Below are 20453 nucleotides of genomic sequence, written 5' to 3'. Positions count from 1 at the left end.
GGATCACACGATCCATAGAAAAAAAAGGTTCGAACCTCACAGCTTCTTAGAAAACATTCAGCAGTCTAGAGTCATAGTTTCTTCTTGGTACATGACCAAGGAAAAGGAAAAAAACACTAAAAAAAACTGTACCAGTTGTAGGTCTGCACTTTTTTGACCTCAGTTGAAGAAGACAGCCGGTCGAAGCTTGTTCGATCTGCTCATAGGCCTACTCTGATACCATATTAACAGCTGAACAGAGGAGAAGACAAGAGGAAGAGAGGAGAGAAGAGGAGAGAGAGATTTGGAGTCTGCTACAGTGCCGCTACAGTGCTGGCGACGCCATACAACGGAATTAGGGCCCACATGTTGCATATGAGAACGTGGGTGAATGCGAACCCTCATAAAATAATCAAAGTCCTTGGGCTTGACAACTGGATATTTGGGCGCTCGAGAAACAGTGAGTTAAAAATGATACTTTTAGAGTAGAACCCATATGAGAAAAGACGGAGGAGCCTAATTCAATAATTGAATTAAATCCTGCTTTTCTAACAGAGGACGGACCATCATCATGAAAATATAGAGAAGACATTGATGCATTGATCTTGAGTCTCGACCCTCTTCCTAACATCTCAAAAGAAGCGAAACTAAAACATTTCTCTCACCGCTTCAATATTTAATCTCTAAAAGGGCGACCATAATTAGAAGGGAAAGGACCCTTATGCCCCTACTTAAGTTACAACATAAAAACAAAAGAAAAATTGCTTTAATTTGTCCAAATGGACCCTAACTCAGCAGAATACAAACATAATAAATAAAGTTAACATTCCAACAGTCTACACCCAATTTCAGACAGAGATTCAAGTCTTCCAATCAGACAATGCCAAGGAGTACTTTCATGCTGACTTCTCCAACTTCTTTACTTCTTGCGGATCTATACATAGGAGCTCCTGTGCAAGAACTCCCCAACAAAATGGGGTTGCAGAGAGAAAAAACCGCCATATCTTAGAAGTTGCTCAAGGACATTTGTTGCAGATGCTAGTTCCAAAAAGCTTTTGGCTAGATGTTGTTATGACTGCCACATATATTGTCAATAGGATGCCCTCTCGGTTGTTGGAATATAGGCCCCCTCACCAACTCCTCTTCCTCAAGGCATGTTTCCCATACCTATGCGTGTTTTTGGGTGCTAGTACTTTGTTCATGATCTCTCCCCTACTCGAGGTAAATTTGATCCTGTGAATAAACCCTAGTTGTTTCTAGGTTAAAGTAGAGAAGAAGAAAGAAGAAGAAGGAGAGGAGAAGAGTGTTCGGCCAGACTAGAAGAGAGGATGTTCAAAAGTCACTCTCCTAGCCGACCCACTTGACTTTTATTCATAAAACTTAAGTTACAAGAAAGACAATTTTGTCCCTCATAGAAGATGGGACACATAACTTGAACTCAGATACAATAGACATTTCACTTTCAATAAGATACACCAGAATGACCAAAATACCCCTGGTCGAGCATTCTAACACTCCCCCTCAAGCTGGAGAGTATATATCATATAGTCCTAGCTTGTTACAAATGTAATCTATTCTTCCCCGAGACAACCCTTTTGTGAAGAGATCTGCCCACTGATTTTCTGAGCTCACATGAGATGTAGTTATTACTCCACTTATCACATTCTCTCTCACAAAGTGACAATCCACCTCAATATGTTTAGTTCTTTCATGGAAGACAAGATTGGATGAGATGTAAACAACAGCTTGGTTATCACAGTATAGTTTCATGGGTTTGTCAATTGAGAAACTCATCTCCTGTAGTAAGTTCTTCAGCCATACTAGTTCACATGTGGTATGGGCCATAGCCCTGTACTCTGCTTCCGCACTACTTCTTGCCACCGCTATTTGCTTCTTGCTCTTCCAAGTTACAAGATTGCCACCCAGGAAGTTACAATACTGAAGGGATGAAGATCCATCGTATGGACGCCCAAATTTTGCGGAATAAGGTGGGCGAATTTCAAAAAAAATCTCTCCCTTTCAACTGGGAATCGAATTCCCTATTTAGAAAATCATATTTTCAAAGATCGATCTTGAACCATAAACTGAACCAGATCTGAACCAAAAGGAGTAGGAGAAGATTATACCTGATACGGAGAAAAAGTATCTCCCAACGGAAGTGTTCACGCCCAATGAAGGATCCAAAGACTGCTCCCACTGAAGATGGCGTAGTGCAGGATGGAGCAAAATTAGCAGTATTCTTCTTCAAGAATTCTGTCCTTCGCAAGAAACAACAGGATGGCACGTGAGCACAACTTCCTATCAATTCTTTCTCAAAGAACTGATGTCAAGATCGAATCTTGACTTCTCCCACAACTGGAGATCGAACCGGATGTCTGGCGGCTGCAGGAAGGAGGCGGAAAGAAAGATCTTTGCAGGGATTGCAGAAATCTTTCTTCTGTAATTTCAGCACTGAAGAGGATCTGATTATCTGATGATTCTAAAGGCTGCCGCCCCCTCCTTCTTTTGTAAACCCAAAGGATCAGCTCCTAATCCAATTAGGAGCTGCTTATCCAAATCATATTTGGATCAGACATCTCTTTAGATGATAGGGATAAACCCTTATCTTATCTGCAGATTAGATCATCCTTCTCCTAATCTCATTAGGAGGTTTCTAGATCTGAATCATATTTAGATCTGGACTCTCTGAGTGGATAGGGTTAAAACCCTATCCTATCTGCTGATCCATCTCAGAATTCGCCCATATTTAACTTATTAAATATGTCCAGTTTGAAATGGGCTTTAGGCCCATGAAGCTTATGTGCTCACTTAACCTTCCTAACTACTGCCCAGTTGGGCTTCCTTGTATGGCTTGGGACCCAAGCATTGATCTACACATCAGCCACATGGGTTCGGCCCAGCCTTTGTTACAAGGCCTGGCCGAATATACTGTTATGGACAGTGCACCCACTGAAACCCATCAAATGGGCTCTATGGGCCCAACACTTACCATAAATGGTCCCTGGGCCAAGCCACCTTGTAACACCCAGGGACTGTGGGCAGATGCAAGATTAGCCCATCAGGTATTATTCTCAATGGTCTTACACTTAACCTCTCAGCCCATAATGATCATACACTGCCCGACAAGAGAGGACCTTTCTCTCGGCTGCAAGGAACAGTGTTGCACTCTCTACTTATATGGATCCCGGGAATTAAAACCTTTTGCAAACATTTTAGAAACCATAATATATATACTTTCATATTTCATATAAAATATATTTTGAAAAACAAATCTCAACATTTGAAATTGGCTGCCGGTAGTCTTGGTTTCCATCAGTGAGAGTGCATCCCCGATTATTACCTTTGTCCGACAAAAGGGTTGATCCTATCACTATGATCACCCACTCAGATGAATTCTCAGACTGTCCCAACATACCCAGGTTTTGACCCCCGCTGAGGATCTCACTGATTGGTACATCAAGGACAGCCCAATCCGACACCTAGTGCAGTATCATAATCGAGTCTAGGGGTCGGGTGTAACTTTCCAGTTTTGCCCATTAATCTCCAAGGTCCAGGGCAATACTGGAAATCTGGTCCAGTTCAAAGATTCAATTAATCCTACATTGTATGTGCCTAGGGTCTCACCCTGGCAGCTGAGACAGGCCACCCCAACCGACTTGGTGGCACAACAGTGTTAGCCTTATCAGGATAGGTCTCCCCAGACCGATCCACTGGCTGTGAACATTCTAAACTAACACGAGTTTCATTAAGTGTTCAGTTTAAGGGTATTACACAGAAACATACCAAGGGAACATGAATCAAATATGCACTTTTATTCATTTACAATAAACTCATAAAGTATATCATTCTGATTGAAGCTAAGGGCATACAAAACTGCCCAACAACTCCCACTTGCACTTAAGTCCAATCAGGTACAAGCCGGAGTCCCATGCTTTCCACGTGTTTCTCAAACACTTTCTGTGATAGTGGCTTTGTCAATGGGTCTGCTACATTTTCCGCTGACGCTACCTTCTGAATCAGGACATCCCCTCTACCAACAATCTTCTGCAGTACGTGGTACTTCCTCTCGATGTGCTTCGACTTCGAGTGGGCTTGTGGCTCCTTAGCCTGAGCAATGGCTCCATTGTTGTCACACAACAATGGGATGAGTGATGTGCTGGACGGATCTACTTCCAACTCGTGAACGAACTTCTTCATCCACACGGCTTCTTTGGCAGCCTCACTTGCGGCAATGTACTCGGCCTCAGTCGTGGAGTCTGCAGTGGACCCCTGTTTGCTACTTTTCCACCAAACAACACACGATCCTATCGTGAAAACATATCCAGATGTAGACTTTCTATCATCTGGATCCGACTGAAAATCGGCATCTGTAAACCCTTGGATCTGTAGTGAGCTACCGTCGAATACTAGACAAAACTCTTTTGTCCTTCGAAGGTATTTAAGTATGTTTTTCACAGCAGTCCAGTGCTCTTGCCCTGGGTTGGCCTGAAATCTGCTTACTACACTCACTGCCTGAGGAATGTCAGGATGAGTGCATAGCATGGCATACATGATGCTCCCCACGACAGAGGCATAGGGAACGTCTTTCATGCCATCAATCTCCTCAGAAGTCTTGGGAGACATTTTCTTGGAGAGAGTGACTCCGTGCCTGAAAGGAACATTTCCTTTATTGGAGTTCTCCATGCTGTATCTTTTGACTATTTTGTCAATGTAAGCAGATTGAGATAATTCTATTATCCGCTTTGATCTATCTCTATAGAGGCGGAGACCTAGTATATAGGAGGCTTCTCCAAGGTCTTTCATGGAGAATTGCTGTGAAAGCCATACTTTCACCGTAGTTAACATTCCTACATCATTTCCAATGAGTAGAATGCCATCTACATACAGAACCAAGAAGGTAACCTTATCTCCACTGTACTTCCTGTAGACACAGGGTTCATCCGGATTCTGCTTGAAGTCAAACGATTTGACAACGGAGTCAAAACGGATGTTCCAACTTCTAGAAGCTTGCTTAAGTCCATAAATGGATCTATTAAGTTTACATACCATGTTTTCCTGACCTGCAGCAATGAAGCCTTGCGGTTGCTGCATATAGATATCTTCAGTAAGATCTCCATTCAGGAATGCAGTTTTGACATCCATCTGCCAAATCTCATAATCATGGTATGCTGCTACAGTTAGCAGGATCCTAATGGATTTAAGCATGGCCACAGGCGAAAATGTTTCCTCATAATCGATGCCCTCTTCTGAGTGTACTCTTTTGCCACTAGACGAGCTTTGAAGGTCTCAACCCTACCATCGGGGCCCTTCTTCCTCTTGTAAATCCATTTGCAACCGATTGCTTTTACCCCGGAGGGCAGATCTACTAGAGTCCAGACTCCATTGGTCTCCATTTAGTCCATCTTTGCTCTCATGGCCTCCACCCACTTCTGGGAATCTATGTCCAACATAGCTTCCACATAAGTCACGGGATCCTCCTCACTAGTCAAGGTTTCCACCAGGTAACTATCCTGGTCATAACCATAACGGACTGGTGGCCTGGATACCCGAGTGGATCTTCTAGGTTGGTCACTACCTGGAACTTGTGGGACATTTCCCACTGCTCCTGAGCTCTCCTCATCAAGAACTATTTCTTGACGATGGGTGTCCAGGATGTAGTCGGTTTCCAAGAATTGTGCATTTCGGATGCAGAACATTTTCTGCTCACTTGGGTCAAGAATAGGTAACTCACAGAGCCTTTCGGGTAGCCTACAAATAGGCAACAACTGGTCTTGGATTCCAACTTGCTTGCACTTGTTCTTTTAACATGTGCTGGACAACCCCAAATCTTCAAGTGTCTGACACTTGGTTTCTTTCCGGTCCAAAGTTCATATGGAGTGTTCGGAAACGATTTGGTTGGAGCCCGATTCAGCACGTAAATCGCAGTCTCTAATGCGTAACCCCAAAAGGATGTGGGTAACTCTGAGTGTATGAGAAGTGACCGGACCATATCCAATAAGGTCCTATTCCTCCTCTCTGAAACACCGTTAAGTTGTGGTGTAGCAGGAGGAGCTAACTGTGATACTATCCCATTGTCCTTTAAGTAGTCCCTGAATTCGTCAGAGAGATACTCGCCACCTTGATCTGATCGAAGGTTTTAATTTCTCTCCCTAACTGTTTCTCGACCTCTTGTCTGAACTCTTTGAACTTTTCAAAGGATTCAACTTTGTGTCTCATTAGGATTCAGAAGCACAAGTGGGTGTGGAGGGGGTTGGGGCAGTTTGCTGGCTTTCAGTAATTGTGCTACTACTCTTAGATGTAACATGGTTAGCCCAAGTGTTGGGTGGACCACGCAAATCATAGAAGAAATTAACTGTGTGCCACTCTAAGCCACAATGTGTACATTTTCTCTAAGCATTACCCCTTCCTTTTCCATGGCCTCCCTCTGACTCACGGCCTCCAGTCCGGCCACTGGCCCGGTTAAACATGTGTCCACCACGGTTGCTTCGAGGACCACCGCTGCCACCACCACTTCTACTTCCACGACCACTCCCTTTAGTCACTACCAAACCAGATCTACTAGAGAAGGAAGAGTGTTCCACCGGCTCAATGGATGTCCTCTTAAGACGGGCAAAAACTTCTTCAAGTGAGGGGAGAGCTGATCCCCCCAATATTTGTGCTCTGACAGGCTCATACTCAGCCTTCAATCCCACAAGAAACCTAGTCACATCAAGTTGTTCACGTTGCTGTTGTTGGATTTGGACATCTGATGTTAGAGGGTGATACACATTTAACTCATTGCGGATGTTCCTCAAACTTGCATTATACTCTTCTAAGCTTTGACTTCCTTGCTTCAAATTGAAGTGCTCTTGGTATAACTGATATACCCTAGTTGTGTTGTCTTGTCCAGAGTACATCTTTTTAGCATGATCCTAGATCTCTTTGGCTGTATCTAGGAACATGAAGTTCACACTAATCTTTGATTCCATCCTGTTCCAAAGCCATGTCATTATCTGTGCATCATCTTGTTCCCAATCATTGAACCCAGGAGAATCAGAGGAAGGTTTCTCCTCCCTCACATGTTTTACTTTCCTCTTGGCCTTCAAGAACACCTCCATAGATTTTGCCCATGGTACATAGTTCTCACCATTCAACTTGATAGATGTCATTTGAACACTTAGATAATCTGAAGAAAGCATGATGCCTGTTTTGTTGTCATTCCCAACTACAGTTGAAGCCATCTCAATTATTTCACCTTTGAATATACACCACAATCTCACACTTGTCACAAGACTTATCTCACTTATGATACCACCAGCCCACTTTCTTCAACTGCACATTACACACTACACTTTAAAGCTGAAATCATTCAGTCAACACATCAAACACTTGGACTGCACACTGCAGGACCATTTACCAGCAACACACCACTACTGAAATTAATCAATCATTTCATCGAACACTTGTTATTCATACTGCAAAACTGATTACACAGAAGGTCTAGGGGTTCACTTTTAAGCATTTAGAATCATAGATATGTCAGCCACCACAACACAATCAACACCACACCACTGCTGTCGTGGACATCAACAGTCTACTAATCTTCTTTCAGCACACATGCGAGCAAGAAAACACAAAAAAAAAACTATGACTGATATGTGTATCAGTTTCACCCAGCACCACAACAACTAACTTTTGAAGCACACAAAAAAAATCAGCATTCACAGTCCATTTCTGAACACACGACAGCAGTGTCCATACTCGTATACGTCCAGCCTTTTCGTATACTGAATAGAGGGTCTAGTATACCACTTCAACAACCACCACAGCACCGGCTAGAGGCATTCTCACCTCTAGGCTCTCAAAACGACAACTCCTTTTCAGCCCTTTATCGAGTCTTCAATCAGATCAGCTGTAGGATGATGAAACCTACTGTGAAGCTGGCGGCGAACCCAGGAAGAAGACAGCAGCAAGAAAAAGAACACGAGATCTTAATGCTCTGATACCATGTGAATAAACCCTAGTTGTTTCTAGGTTAAAGTAGAGAAGAAGAAAGAAGAAGAAAGAAAAGAGAAAGAAGGAGAGGAGAAGAGTGTTCAGCTAGACTAGAAGAGAGTATGTTCAAAAGTCACTCTCCTAGCCGACCCACTTGACTTTTATTCATAAAACTTAAGTTACAAGAAAGGCAATTTTGTCCCTCATAGAAGATGGGACACATAACTTAAACTCAGATACAATAGACATTTCACTTTCAATAAGATACACCAGAATGACCAAAATACCCCTGACCGAGCATTCTAATAGATCCTAAGGCTATTATGTGTGTTTTTCTTGGATATCCCCTTTCTCGAAAGGGTTATCGTTGTTTTGATCCGGTTTCAAGGAAATATTTTGTCTCTATGGATGTCTCATTCTTCGAAAATGTTCCCTATTTTTCTATTTCCCCTTAGGGGGAGAATCTTGGTGAGGAGAAACAGAAACTAACCCTCCTCCATTTCGTGTCTTTTGGAGACAATGTTATAGAAGTCAAGGCCAGTAGAGTTCAATAGCCAAGGGACAGCCTGAAACTACACAACCAATGCCATCGAACTGCCGGGAGCTGAATCAATGTCCTCACTAGGTACTATTATCCCTGTTGAAACTCTTGAACCCATTGACATTGACACTTCAAATTGTGATCTAGACCTTCCTATTGCAAAAAGGAAGGGGGTTGGATCATGCACCACACACCACCCCATGGTTCAATTCTTATCCTACGAAAATGTCTCATCCTCATTTTGTGCTTTCCTGTCTGAAACTGATAATGTCCCAGCTCCTAAAAGTGTCACAGATGCTCTTCTTGCTCCTAAGTGAACAAAGCCTATGAAGGAAGAAATCAATGCCCTACACAAAAGTGGCACGTGGGAATTGGTGGACCTTCTTGAGGGAAAGCCGGAAAGGAACTTATAGGGTGCAAATGGGTGTTCTCTGTGAAACATAGGGCAAACGACACAATTGAGAGATACAAGGATAGATTGGTTGCAAAGGGCTTTACACAGGTGTATGGGGTTGACTATGCTGAGACTTTTGCTCCAATGGAAAAAATGAATTCTATCCGGGTTCTTATCTCTTTGGCAGCAAACCTTGATTGGTAGCTTCATCAACTAGACATTAAAAATGCCTTCTTGAATGGGTCTTTGGAGGAGGAAGTATACATGACTCAACCTCCTGGTTTTTGTGCTAAGGGTCAAGAGTAGAAAGTGTGCATATTAAAGAAGTCCTTATACGGCCTAAAACAATCACCAAGGGCTTGGTTTAGCAGATTTCACTAGGCAGTTCAACAGATGGGGTTTAGGCAATGCCAATTTGATCACACACTCTTTGTAAAGAAGGAACAAGGGAAACAACAACTCTGATTGTTTATGTTGATGATATTCTCATTACCGGTGATTGGGTCTCAGAGATACAAAGGTTAAAAAGGTTCCTAGCTACACAATTTGAGGTGAAGGATCTAGGTCCATTGCGTTACTTCCTTGGAATTGAAGTGGTTTGCTCCCAATAGGGAATCTTCATCTCTCAAGGGAAGTACACCCTTGATCTCCTGAAAGATATAGGAAAACTTGGGGCCAAACCTGCTGACACTTCTATAGATGTGAATCATAAACTTGGGGACTGTGGTGGTGAGCTTTTGGAGGATCCAAAGCAGTACCAAAGACTTGTGGGAAGACTGCTCTATTTATCCATGACCAGGCTTGACATAGCATATGCTGTGGGGGTTCTCAGCCAGTTTATGCATGCTCCTAAGGTAGCACACCTAGAAGCGGCAGATAGGGTACTGAGATATCTGAAGAAATTCCCAGGGACATGCCTATTGTTCAAGAAGCATGGTCATATGAGAGTTGAGGTTTACACTGATACTGATTGGGCTAGCTCTATAAATGACAAGAAATCCACCAGTGGTTGTTCTTTTGTGGGGGGAAATCTTGTTACTTGGAGGAATAAGAAGCAGAGTGTGGTTGCTCGGTCTAGTGCAGAGGCGGAATATAGGGCTATGTCACATGGAGTTGCAGAGCTACTATGGATCAAGAACCTTTTAAGTGAATTGGGTTTCCAAGCTGAAGATCCTATGTCGCTCTATTATGATAACAAAGCTGCTATTAACATTGCTGCAAATCCAGTTCTCCATTGTAGAACCAAACATATTGAAGTTGACAAGCATTTTATCAGAGAGAAGCTTGAGAAAGGAGAAGTTTGCACCCCTTACATCAGCTCAGAGGAACAACTTGGAGATGTCTTTACTAAGGGATTGAATTCCTTGCGGCATTATGATCTATGTGACAAATTAGGGATGATTGACATCTATGCCCCAACTTGAGGGGGAGTGATGTAATATTAGGTGTATGCTGCAAGGGGCACTTTAGTCGCCCTAGTATATATAATAAAAAAGGCTGGTGCCGCCAACATCATCTTTAGTCTCTCTCATTCTCTTTCTCTCTTCTCTTCTTCTCTCTTCCACTTCTCTTCTCTTCGCCCACTGTTCTATTGATTAAAACAGTATCCATGCAGCATCTGGTATTGTTTCCGACACTGGAACACAAGGCATGCAGTGGCATCTAGTTATCATAGTTTGCACTATATCATATACTTTAACCGGTTAACCAACAGTCCTCATTTACGTGGCCAAACTATTTCTCTACTTTCTCCTCTGTCAACCAACTTGTGCTACTCCTGCGATCCATTACTTTTCTTCTTTTTAGTTTTGTCTCTCCTAGTTTAACCATCTCATTAACATCCTTATTTTGGTTCATCATTTTACAACTTTGTTTTTGCTGATTCCTTAGCATAATGTTCTGTAAAGCACGACCTATTTTATATCTGTTCTGATCTGTTAAATAGCAAATAAGAAAAGAAAACAAAGCAGCAAAAAGAGAACAAGAGAAAGAAAAATGTATATTTGGTTGAGAGAAAGGATTCTCTCCCTATTAGCCCCATCACTTTTATCAAGAAAATTAACAGGCCCAAACATGGGCCAACAACTATTTTGCCCTTAATTACTGTAATACCCTTAATTAAATAGAGAGTGTCCCAACTGTTAGAATACACAAATCAGGGGTATTTTGGTTATTTGGGTTTATCTATTTGAGAGTGAAAGGTCTATTTTATTTAAGTTTATGTGTCCCATCACTTATGAGGGATAATATGGTCTTTCTTGTAACTATGTTTTTGGAGATAAACACAAGTGGGTCGGCTAGAGGTGGACTAATTGTTCCTAATTTGGCCGAACCCTTCTTCTCCTCCTTCTTCTTCTCTTCTTCTTTCTCTTCTTCTTCTCTACTTTAACCTAGAATCGAATAGGGATTTTACATGGTATCAGAACAATAAAACCTAGTTCTCTTTTCCCTTTTTTTTTTTCTTCTTTCCTCACTGTTTGTCTTCTTCCTGGGTTCGCCGCCAACCATTTCAGCTTTCTTCGATTTTCTTCTAGCCTGAGTGGAAGCTCGACAAGAGGCCAAAAAGGAGTAGTTGTTTTGTGGTTTTGGAGGTGAGTATGCTTCCAGTTACTGTGGTGGTGGTCGTTGAGGTTGTGTACTAGATACTCTCTATTCTGTGATACGAAGAGGGCTGTTTGTGGACAGGTATGAACAGTTCTGTTTTTTGCCCAAATAGTGGACTGTAAATGCTGTGTTTTGGTTCAAAATATTTTTCTGTGGAGGTTTGAAGTGACTAGTATGCATATCAGCCTTGTTCTCCTCTGTTTTTACCTCATATGTGTGCTGAAAGTAGGGTTTTTCGACTGCTGAAGTTCACGACAGCAGTGGTGTGGTGGTGGTTGTATTGTGTTGAATGGTGTGTGGATGCTTCTGAATAGTTGAAAGTGAAACCTTGTGTCGTGTGGTGGTGTTTATACTGATTTCTGTGTTCGATTTAATGACTGAGTGATTTCAGCTTTTGTATTTGATGTGCAATGTGTATTTGAAGAAGTTGGTGGTGCTGAAAGTGAGATAAGTTTTGTGGAAGTGCGTGAGGTTGTACTGAATATTTGAAGGTGAATTAGTTAAGATGGCATTGATTGGAGATGGGAATGACAATAAAACAGGCGTTATGATTTCTCCAGATTACCTAAATGTTCAAATGACATCTATTAAGTTGAATGGTGAGAATTATGTGTTGTGGGCAAAATCTGTGGAGGTGTTTTTAAAGGCCAAGAAAAAAGTAAAACATGTGAGAGAGGAGAAACCCTCCTCTGATTCTCTGGGGTTTAGTGACTGGGAACAAGAAGATGCACAAATAATGACATGGCTGTGGAATAGCATGGAACAAAAAATTAGCGTGAACTTTATGTTCCTAGATACAGCTAAAGATATATGGGATCATGCTAAGAAACTGTATTCCAGACAAGACAATACAACTAGGGTGTATCAGTTGTACCAAGAGTACTTTAATCTGAAGCAAGGCAGTCAAAGCTTGGAGGAATACTATGCAAGTCTGAGGAATATCTGAAATGAGCTCAATGAGTATCATCCTCTGACACAGGATTTTCAGATTCAGCAACAACAGCGTGAGCAACTTGATGTGACAAGGTTTCTAGTGGGTTTGAAGGCTGAATATGAGCCTGTCCGAGCACAAATACTAGGGGGGGTATGCTCTTCCCTCACTTGAATAAGTTTTTACCCGTCTTAGGAGGACATCTATTGAGTCTATAGAGCATTCTTCTCTCTCAAACAGATTTGGTTTTGTGGTGACTAGAGGGGGAGGCCATGGAAATAGAGGCGGTGGTGGTGGTGGTGGACTTCCAGGTAACCGTGGTGGTCCCAATTTTAACCGTGCTGGCGGCCGGAGTGGAGGTCGGGACTCAGGGGGAGGTCGTGGTAAAGGAAGAAGTAATGCCCCTAGGAAGTGTACACACTGTGGATTAGAGGGGCACACGGTTAATTTCTGCTATGATTTACATGGTCCACCCAACATTTGGGCTAACCATGCTGTGACTAAGAGTAGTGGTACAATTATTGATAATCAGCATACTGACCCGATCCCATCCACATCTACTGGTGCTTCTAGGAAGGAGATGGTGAGTGTACCCCGTGCAGTATACGAGCAGTTCCTTCAGACATCTCAGCAGAACACAACTACCCTTGCCCATTCAGGTATGGCTTGCTTGGCTTCCAAGCCCTCACACTAGATCATTGACTCTGGAGCCTCGGACCATATGTCTGGGACTCCTAATGTATTCTTCTCTTTCTCGGTCCTCCACATCTCAAACAGTTACTCTTGCTAATGGTTCTACATCTCCCATCTATGGTGTTGGTGATGTTGATCTCTCCTCCTTGTCTTTATCATTTGTTTTATATGTTATCAAGTTCCCTTTTAACCTTATGTCTGTTAGTAGATTAACCAAGTCACTTAATTGTTCCGTAACCTTTTATCCCTCTTCTTGTGTGTTTCAGGATCTCAAGACGGGGATGAAGATTGGTGGAGGGCATGAGGCAGGTGGATTGTATTACCTTGATGGTGGTGGCCCTCCAGTAGCTTTTCAGTCATCTCTTACTCCTCTTCAATGGCATTGCAGACTTGGTCATTCTTCTCTCAAGGTTCTGAAGTTGCTGGCTACTTCCTTGAGTCATCTTTCATCTTTGGATTGTGAGTCATGTTAGCTTGGGAAACATCATAGAGTCTCTTTTAGTCCAAGAGTAGATAGTCGTGTCTTGAGTCATTTTTCTTTAGTTCATTCTGATGTCTGGGGTCCGATCAAAGTGATGTCATACAATGGCTATAAGTATTTTGTATTTTTTGTTGATGACTTTTCAAGGATGACATGGATATATCTTATGAAAGATCGCAGTGAATTGTTTTCTATTTTTCAAAAATTTTATGTTGAAATACGTACCCAATTTGGTGTTCATATTAAAATTCTTCGCTCCGATAATGCCAAAGAGTACACCTCAATACCATTTCAACAATACTTAGAGCACCATGGGATAATTCATCAAACTTCTTGTGCCTACACCCCACAACAGAACGGTGTAGCTGAACGGAAAAATCGACATCTCCTTGAAACAACTTGGTCTTTGATGCTTAATATGAATGTCCCAAAGCATTTTTGGAGTGATGCCGTCCTCACATCCTGTTTTCTCATCAGTCGGATGCCCATGTCCATCCTTGGAAGTCAATCCCCCTTCTCAGTGTTGTTTCCCACCTTGTCTCCATTTGCTCTCACCCCTAGAGTCTTTGGATGTGTTTATTTTGTTCAAAACTCGGGGCCTGGTTTAGACAAGTTAGATGCACGAGCTACTAAGTGTATCTTCCTTGGCTACTCAATGACTCAGAAAGGGTATAAGTGTTATAACCCTAACTTCCATAAGTCATTTGTGTGCTCCGATGTCACCTTCTTTGAATTAGTTCCTTTTTTCTTAGATACTCTGGTTTCTTCTCCTTCCTCCATAGTTCCTCTTCCCGTCCCTATTGCGGATCCCCTTCCCGTGGTTCCCATTCCAGTTGTAGATTCACCTCCCATGCCAATTACTACTGAGAGGCCACCAATCAAACAAGTGTATACTCACAGAAGAGCACCGACCCCTCCTCCAATTCAGCCCTCGTCAACAGATCTTGTCATTGCTTCTTCTCCCTTAGATCTTGGTCTTCCTATTGCCATGTGGAAAGGTAAACGCACTTGTACTTCTCATCCTATTTCATACTATGTTTCAGCTGCTCACCTTTCTGCTTCTCATCGCAACTTTATATCATTGCTATCATCTGTTTCCATTCCCAAGACTGTCCAGGAAGCCCTTACCTCCCCAGGGTGGCGGCAAGCCATGGAAGAGGAACTCTCTGCTCTATAACACAATCACACGTGGGAATTCACTGCTCTTCCTCCTGGTAAGCATGCTGTTGGGTGTAAGTGGGTCTACACAGTGAAGTATCTTCTAGATGGTAGTGTGGAGCGATTGAAGGCCAGGTTAGTGGTCAAGGGCTATTTTCAGTTGTATGGTGTGGAATATATGGAGACATTTTCTCCTGTGGCTAAAATTGGTTCAGTTCGGGTGTTGATTTCATTAGCTGCTATGTATGACTGGCTTCTTGTGCAACTTGACATAAAAAATGCTTTCCTACATGGTGATCTCATTGAGGAAGTGTATATGGAGCAACCGCCAGGGTTTGTTGCTCAGGGGAAGGATGTTAAGGTTTGTAGACTCAAAAATGCAATTTATGGACTGAAACAATCTCCACGCGCATGGTTTGGCAGGTTCAGTGAAGTAGTGAAAGACTTTGGGATGAAATAGTGTCAGGTAGACCATTCTGTGTTCAACCATGACTCAAAAGATGGGAAAATCTTGCTAGTGGTGTATGTGGATGATATTGTCATAACTGAGAGTGATAGTAATGGGATTGACAAGTTGAAAAAATTCCTACAGGACCACTTCAATATGAAAGATTTGGGTAAGTTGAAGTACTTCCTAGGAATAGAAGTTGCAAGGTCAAGGCATGAAATTATGCCAAAGAAAATATGTTCTTAACCTACTTGAAGAAACAAGACTGTTAGGTGCTAAACCAGTAGAGACTCCTATGGAACTTAATGTCAAGTTGAGTGTTGATGCAAGTGAAGAGTTTGATGATCCTGGAAGATACATGAGGTTGGTGGGAAAGTTGAATTATCTGACCAAATATATCATTTGCTGTGAGTATGGTGAGTCAGTTTATGCAACATCATTGGATTCCTCATTGGGAAGCAGTTCTAAGGATTGTTAGGTACCTGAAGGGTGCTCCAAGTCGTGGTTTGCTTACCAAAGTGGAGGGACTATTGAAATAGTAGGGTATGCAAATGCTGATTGGGCTGGTTCTATATCAGACAGGAGATCAACTATAGGGTATTGTACCTTCCTTGGTGGCAATCTTGTAACTTGGAAGAGCAAGAAACAAACAATAGTGGCAAGGAGTAGTGCAGAAGCTGAGTACAGAGCTATGACTCATACCACATGTGAACTAGTATGGTTGAAGAACTTGCTACAAGAGATGGGGTTCTCGGTTGACAAACCCATGAGACTACTGTGATAACCAAGTTGCTGTTCACATCTCTTCCACCCTAGTCTTCCATGAGAGAACCAAGCATATTGATGTCGATTGTCACTTTGTGAGAGAGAGTGATAAGTGGAGTGAAAACCACATCTCATGTGAGCTCAGGAAATCAGTGGGCAAATCTCTTTACAAAGGGATTGTCTCGGGGCAGAGTAGATTATATTTGTGACAAGTTGGGACTATATGACATATACTCTCCAACTTGAGGGGGAGTGTTAGAATACACAAATCAGGGGTATTTTGGTCATTTGGGTTATCTATTTGAGAGTGAAAGGTCTATTTTATTTAAGTTTAAGTTATGTGTCCCATCACTTATGAGGGACAATATGGTCTTTCTTGTAACTATGTTATTGGAGATAAATACAAGTGGGTCGGCTAGAGGTGGACTGATTTTTCCTAATCTGGCTGAACCCTTCTTCTCCTTCTTCTTCTCTTCTTCTTCTTTCTCTTCTTCTCTACTTTAACCTAGAATCAAATAGGGATTTTATACCAACAACCAAAACATGTATTCCAACCATGGTTTTTTGAACCGCTGTTGATCTGGACGATTGGATTGTTCGGGCTGGGACCCAGTCAGGGTACAAGTTCCATTTTGACCCCAAACCTCTATTTTGCCCAAAACCATTGAGTCGGTCAGCAACCCACTGTCCCGGGTGGTGAAACCATCGACCCATTCAACCTGGACAATGGTTTTGGGCTTATATATATATATATTATTTTTTATTTTTAAATTGTCATGGGCTGATCTATTTGGATAAGACGGTCAAACCACTGACTTGGAAATTGGTGGCCAAAACGGTTCTGGTTCTGAGTCAGTTTTTAAAACAATGATTCCAACAAGAACCAACCTTTTTCTTTGATAGGCGGGCGTAGCCCTCGCCAAACTCCAAGACACCCCAACTCTAGTGAAGAGTTGGGATTTGATCCCAAGTCTTTGCCATGACCAGCCATAGACGTTACCAGCAAGTTAGCTGGCTCCTTCCGACAATAACCAACCTATGAAACCTTCCCTTGGGTTTTCTTTTTCATTTTTCATTTTTTTTTTCAGTTTCTTAGTCCTTCCATTAGCGGTCTGGAAGGTTGTAACATTATTCTTTTCTACTGCCCTATATTTTTCATAAGAGAAGTTTTGAGTCTCCAATTAACAGAGAGAAAAAAAAGGCTTCAGTTTCAATACCAATGTGCTGGCGACGTCCTCTTGAAGCATATCCTCACTTTATCCACTTGAAGATCTATAGGTCAATATGAAGAATAAACAATTATATTTAAATAGCATGCATCCATGCGTGTGGAGAAAATATGACATTTATTTATTGAAAAATTAGAAGACTTTCTAATTTCCTTTGGTGTGGAAACATTACTATTTAATACAAATTCCCCATCTTATTGCCAAAGCTCAAAGTATCATGAACAGGGTGCTTATTGTGAAGGAAACCACTCATATTCCAATTCTTTGTTTTCTGCTTAGTTCGTCAATAGTATGTCATTAAACCTGGACTTTGAGAGGTTTGAAATATTCTTTTGCAAGCCAATTTACCATTTAATCTCCTGGTCTCCTATTACTTTTTAATATGTTGCATGGCTTACATGGGATCATTAACTAGCGCGAGCAGCTAACACAATAAATTTGATACACATGGATAAAGAAGTAACGGAGAAGTTCGGACAGGCCCAATACAGGTTTCTGATTTCCACTGCAGAGCTATAAACATTCATAAGGTCAAAAACCCACACTCTATACTCCCATACCCGCCCGTGAATTGGCATCAATTCCAAGCTGGCACCTACCCCAAATGTAGTTTGAGCCTACAAATTCTGACCCTGGGCTAAATCGTCATTCTCCCAGGAAGTAACTACATATGATATCTGGCTTAAAAAATTACATATGATGTATCTTTTTGTTTTATTTTATTTATGCTTACAAGGGAAAATTTGTTAATTCTTCTAAGATATGTTTAATTTTATTCGTGCATTTCTGCAGCCAATTGAAGCTGTCATATCCTGACCATATGCTTGTCAAACGTGCATCAGCTGCGGAAGAAAGTTTTGACAGAGCTATTCAAGCAAATGCTTGAAGGCTCTTTTCTCCCTCATTACAGTTCTCTCTCTCTCTTGAAGTCCTAAGGCAATTTCATTCAACAATCAACATTTACATCTCATCAAGTACCAATGACTTAGCAAAATCTGGAATGACTGGCCAGGTCATGGAAAGATTATGCAAAGAGCATATTTAGCTAGCTCATGGGCTAGTTTATTACAAAAACGAGATGTATGAGTAATTTGCACTGAAAGTCAAGCAGAAGGCTTCTGCATTCAAGAATCCTCCAGTGTGGTTCCAAGTCAGAAGACAGTGATTCCACTACCTCTTTCGCATCTCTCTAATGTAATGCAGTCCATCTTCATGGTCTTGGCCAAGAGTAGAGCCTCCAAAATGGCACGAACCTTTGATTTCATCAGGAAGATGCGGTTTACTATTAGGCCGCTTCAACTATGAAATGACCATCATGATTTCTTATGGCAACTCCAATAGCAGAGAGAGAAATTCCAGGCACCATTTGGTGTTAATCTTGATCAAATTTAAGGGTGGTCTAGACTAGACCTGTTCATGGGCTGGGTTCGAGTTTAGTTTTTGCCAAAATTTGAATGGGGCTCGGCCCAAAACATGAGCCTCACATAGTGTAAATCAGGCCTGAAACTGACCCGTGAACAGGTCTAATTTACACCACCTAGGTGGAGCCGTGGAGGTAGGTTTTGTTGAGCTCTATTTGGGCTGGAATCATGAGCAATAATTGTATGCTCAAGGCTATCGATATCCAACAAATGAACACTATTAGAGGAGAGAACCTGTGAGAGAAGGTGCCACTTTGAAAATGACCTTGTTTCATCATCTTTCAGATAAACCATAGGTGATAGTTTCCAATAAGAAGGGTTAAATACTTATCCTAATGGTTTAGTAAATGGACACAAACATACCCTACTGTTTAAGAAATTACTTAAAGTATCCTGGACATTTCTGACAATGGACAATTGTTAGGAATTGGTAATAGAATGATTTAAAAGACTATTTTACCCTTATTTTTTCTTCAAAATTTTAAAATATAACATTTCTTCTCCACCCAAATTTGTCTAACAACTCTACATCTGAAGTCCCAAAACCAGATAATATCTCTTGAATTTTTCTTGATGCAGGCAGAGCTTCTTCTCTGCCCGGGTCTGCTTCAATGACCCCAGCAAGAGCATCATCAACACTCTGAAAAACAGCTAAGCACCAGGCGTTCAAAGGAAGCCTGATAAATCTAACCCACCAAGGTTTGTAAGACTCCAAAAAGCAAAGCTTATCTTCTAACGGAGACCAACAACGCAGAGATAGGGGATAGCCCAAGTAAATATTACGGCTAAACCTTGGAGCAAGCAGCAGGGCATTGGTTTTTGATGGGAAAATGAAAGAAGCCTTGGTGCAGTCAAACAACCTTACACCCGGGGCTGGTTTGCAGCTCCATACCTAAGATGCCCAAGCCTCTTGATCCGAAACCTTAGGGCAGAAGCCTCACACAGAAACAAGCAGCAATGCAAAACACCTCTCGTTCCCTCAATCCTTTGTCTGAAACCAGCATTCTAGGGTCCGCCCTGTACACTTTACCACTGCTTTCCCCTTTTAAAAATGCCAAACTCCACCATTACCACCGCATCATCCAAAACCAACACTCTCCATCATAAAATTTTCAGATCAATTTGATTCCCAGGTAGATGAAAATTTAAAAAACAATGAAGGGCAAAATTGATCATAAAAGGGTACTTTTGGAATTAAAAAAATGTATATATGTCATGTGGCATCACATGCAAATAGATTGTAACAGCACACTAATGGTAGGGGAGGATTTTGTCCATTGTCAAAAATGTCCAAATTACTAAGTAATTTCTTAAACAGTAAGATAGGTTTGTGCCCATTTACTAAACCATAAGAAGGTTGTTTAAGTATTTAACCCTAAGAAGAAAGAAACTGTAGAGGTCTGACTAGGAAGGTTGTCAAGTCTTAGCCATACAAACAACCATTGTTTGAGAGAATACCCTTTGGAAGTACTCCATATGAATACACATTTGAGAACCAAACCATATTGATTACACTACTGGACAATGAAAGAAAATATGGTCCATAGTTTCATTTTCTTTATGGCAAAGCTTACACATGTGCTCAATGTAGGGAGAGCATTTTGCCATGCAAGCACATACATGTAGAGCTCCCATATAGCATCTTAACAAAAACATTTTGATACGTGAGATAAGATATTGAATTCATATCAGTGCCCCACAAGGGGTACCCCACATGGGGAAATGTTTTCAATACATGGTTGGGATGTGCTGTGGAGCGCTGTGAGGTGCTGAGGAGCAGGCTTCCTAAATAAGCATCATTGGTCTGCATCTTGCCAACACCTAATATACTCATA

At 41.7% G+C, this 20453-nt stretch overlaps 1 protein-coding gene across 2 annotated transcripts in view; it reads left to right on the top strand.

The window, feature by feature from the left end:
- Positions 1 to 18328, top strand: part of LOC148862220 (coatomer subunit epsilon-1-like) — a 34772-nt gene extending 16444 nt beyond the window's left edge. Inside the window, exon 7 of one of the 2 annotated variants that reach the window (XM_088984696.1) lies at positions 17990 to 18328. In XM_088984696.1, the coding sequence (XP_088840822.1) occupies positions 17990 to 18083 (94 nt within the window). In that variant the 3' untranslated portion in view covers positions 18084 to 18328. Of the gene's footprint in view, positions 1 to 13382; positions 13803 to 17989 lie in introns of those variants that run through there. The other variant, XM_088984697.1, reaches the window with a different exon arrangement.
- The last annotated feature ends 2125 nt before the right edge of the window (positions 18329 to 20453 follow it).

The sequence above is a fragment of the Nelumbo lutea genome, chromosome 4, assembly GCF_056320005.1.
Source record: "Nelumbo lutea isolate HS-2025 chromosome 4, American lotus-T2T, whole genome shotgun sequence".
Lineage (NCBI taxonomy): Eukaryota > Viridiplantae > Streptophyta > Magnoliopsida > Proteales > Nelumbonaceae > Nelumbo > Nelumbo lutea.
Note: the sequence above shows the minus strand (reverse complement) of the source record. Positions and strands in the feature narration are given on the sequence as shown.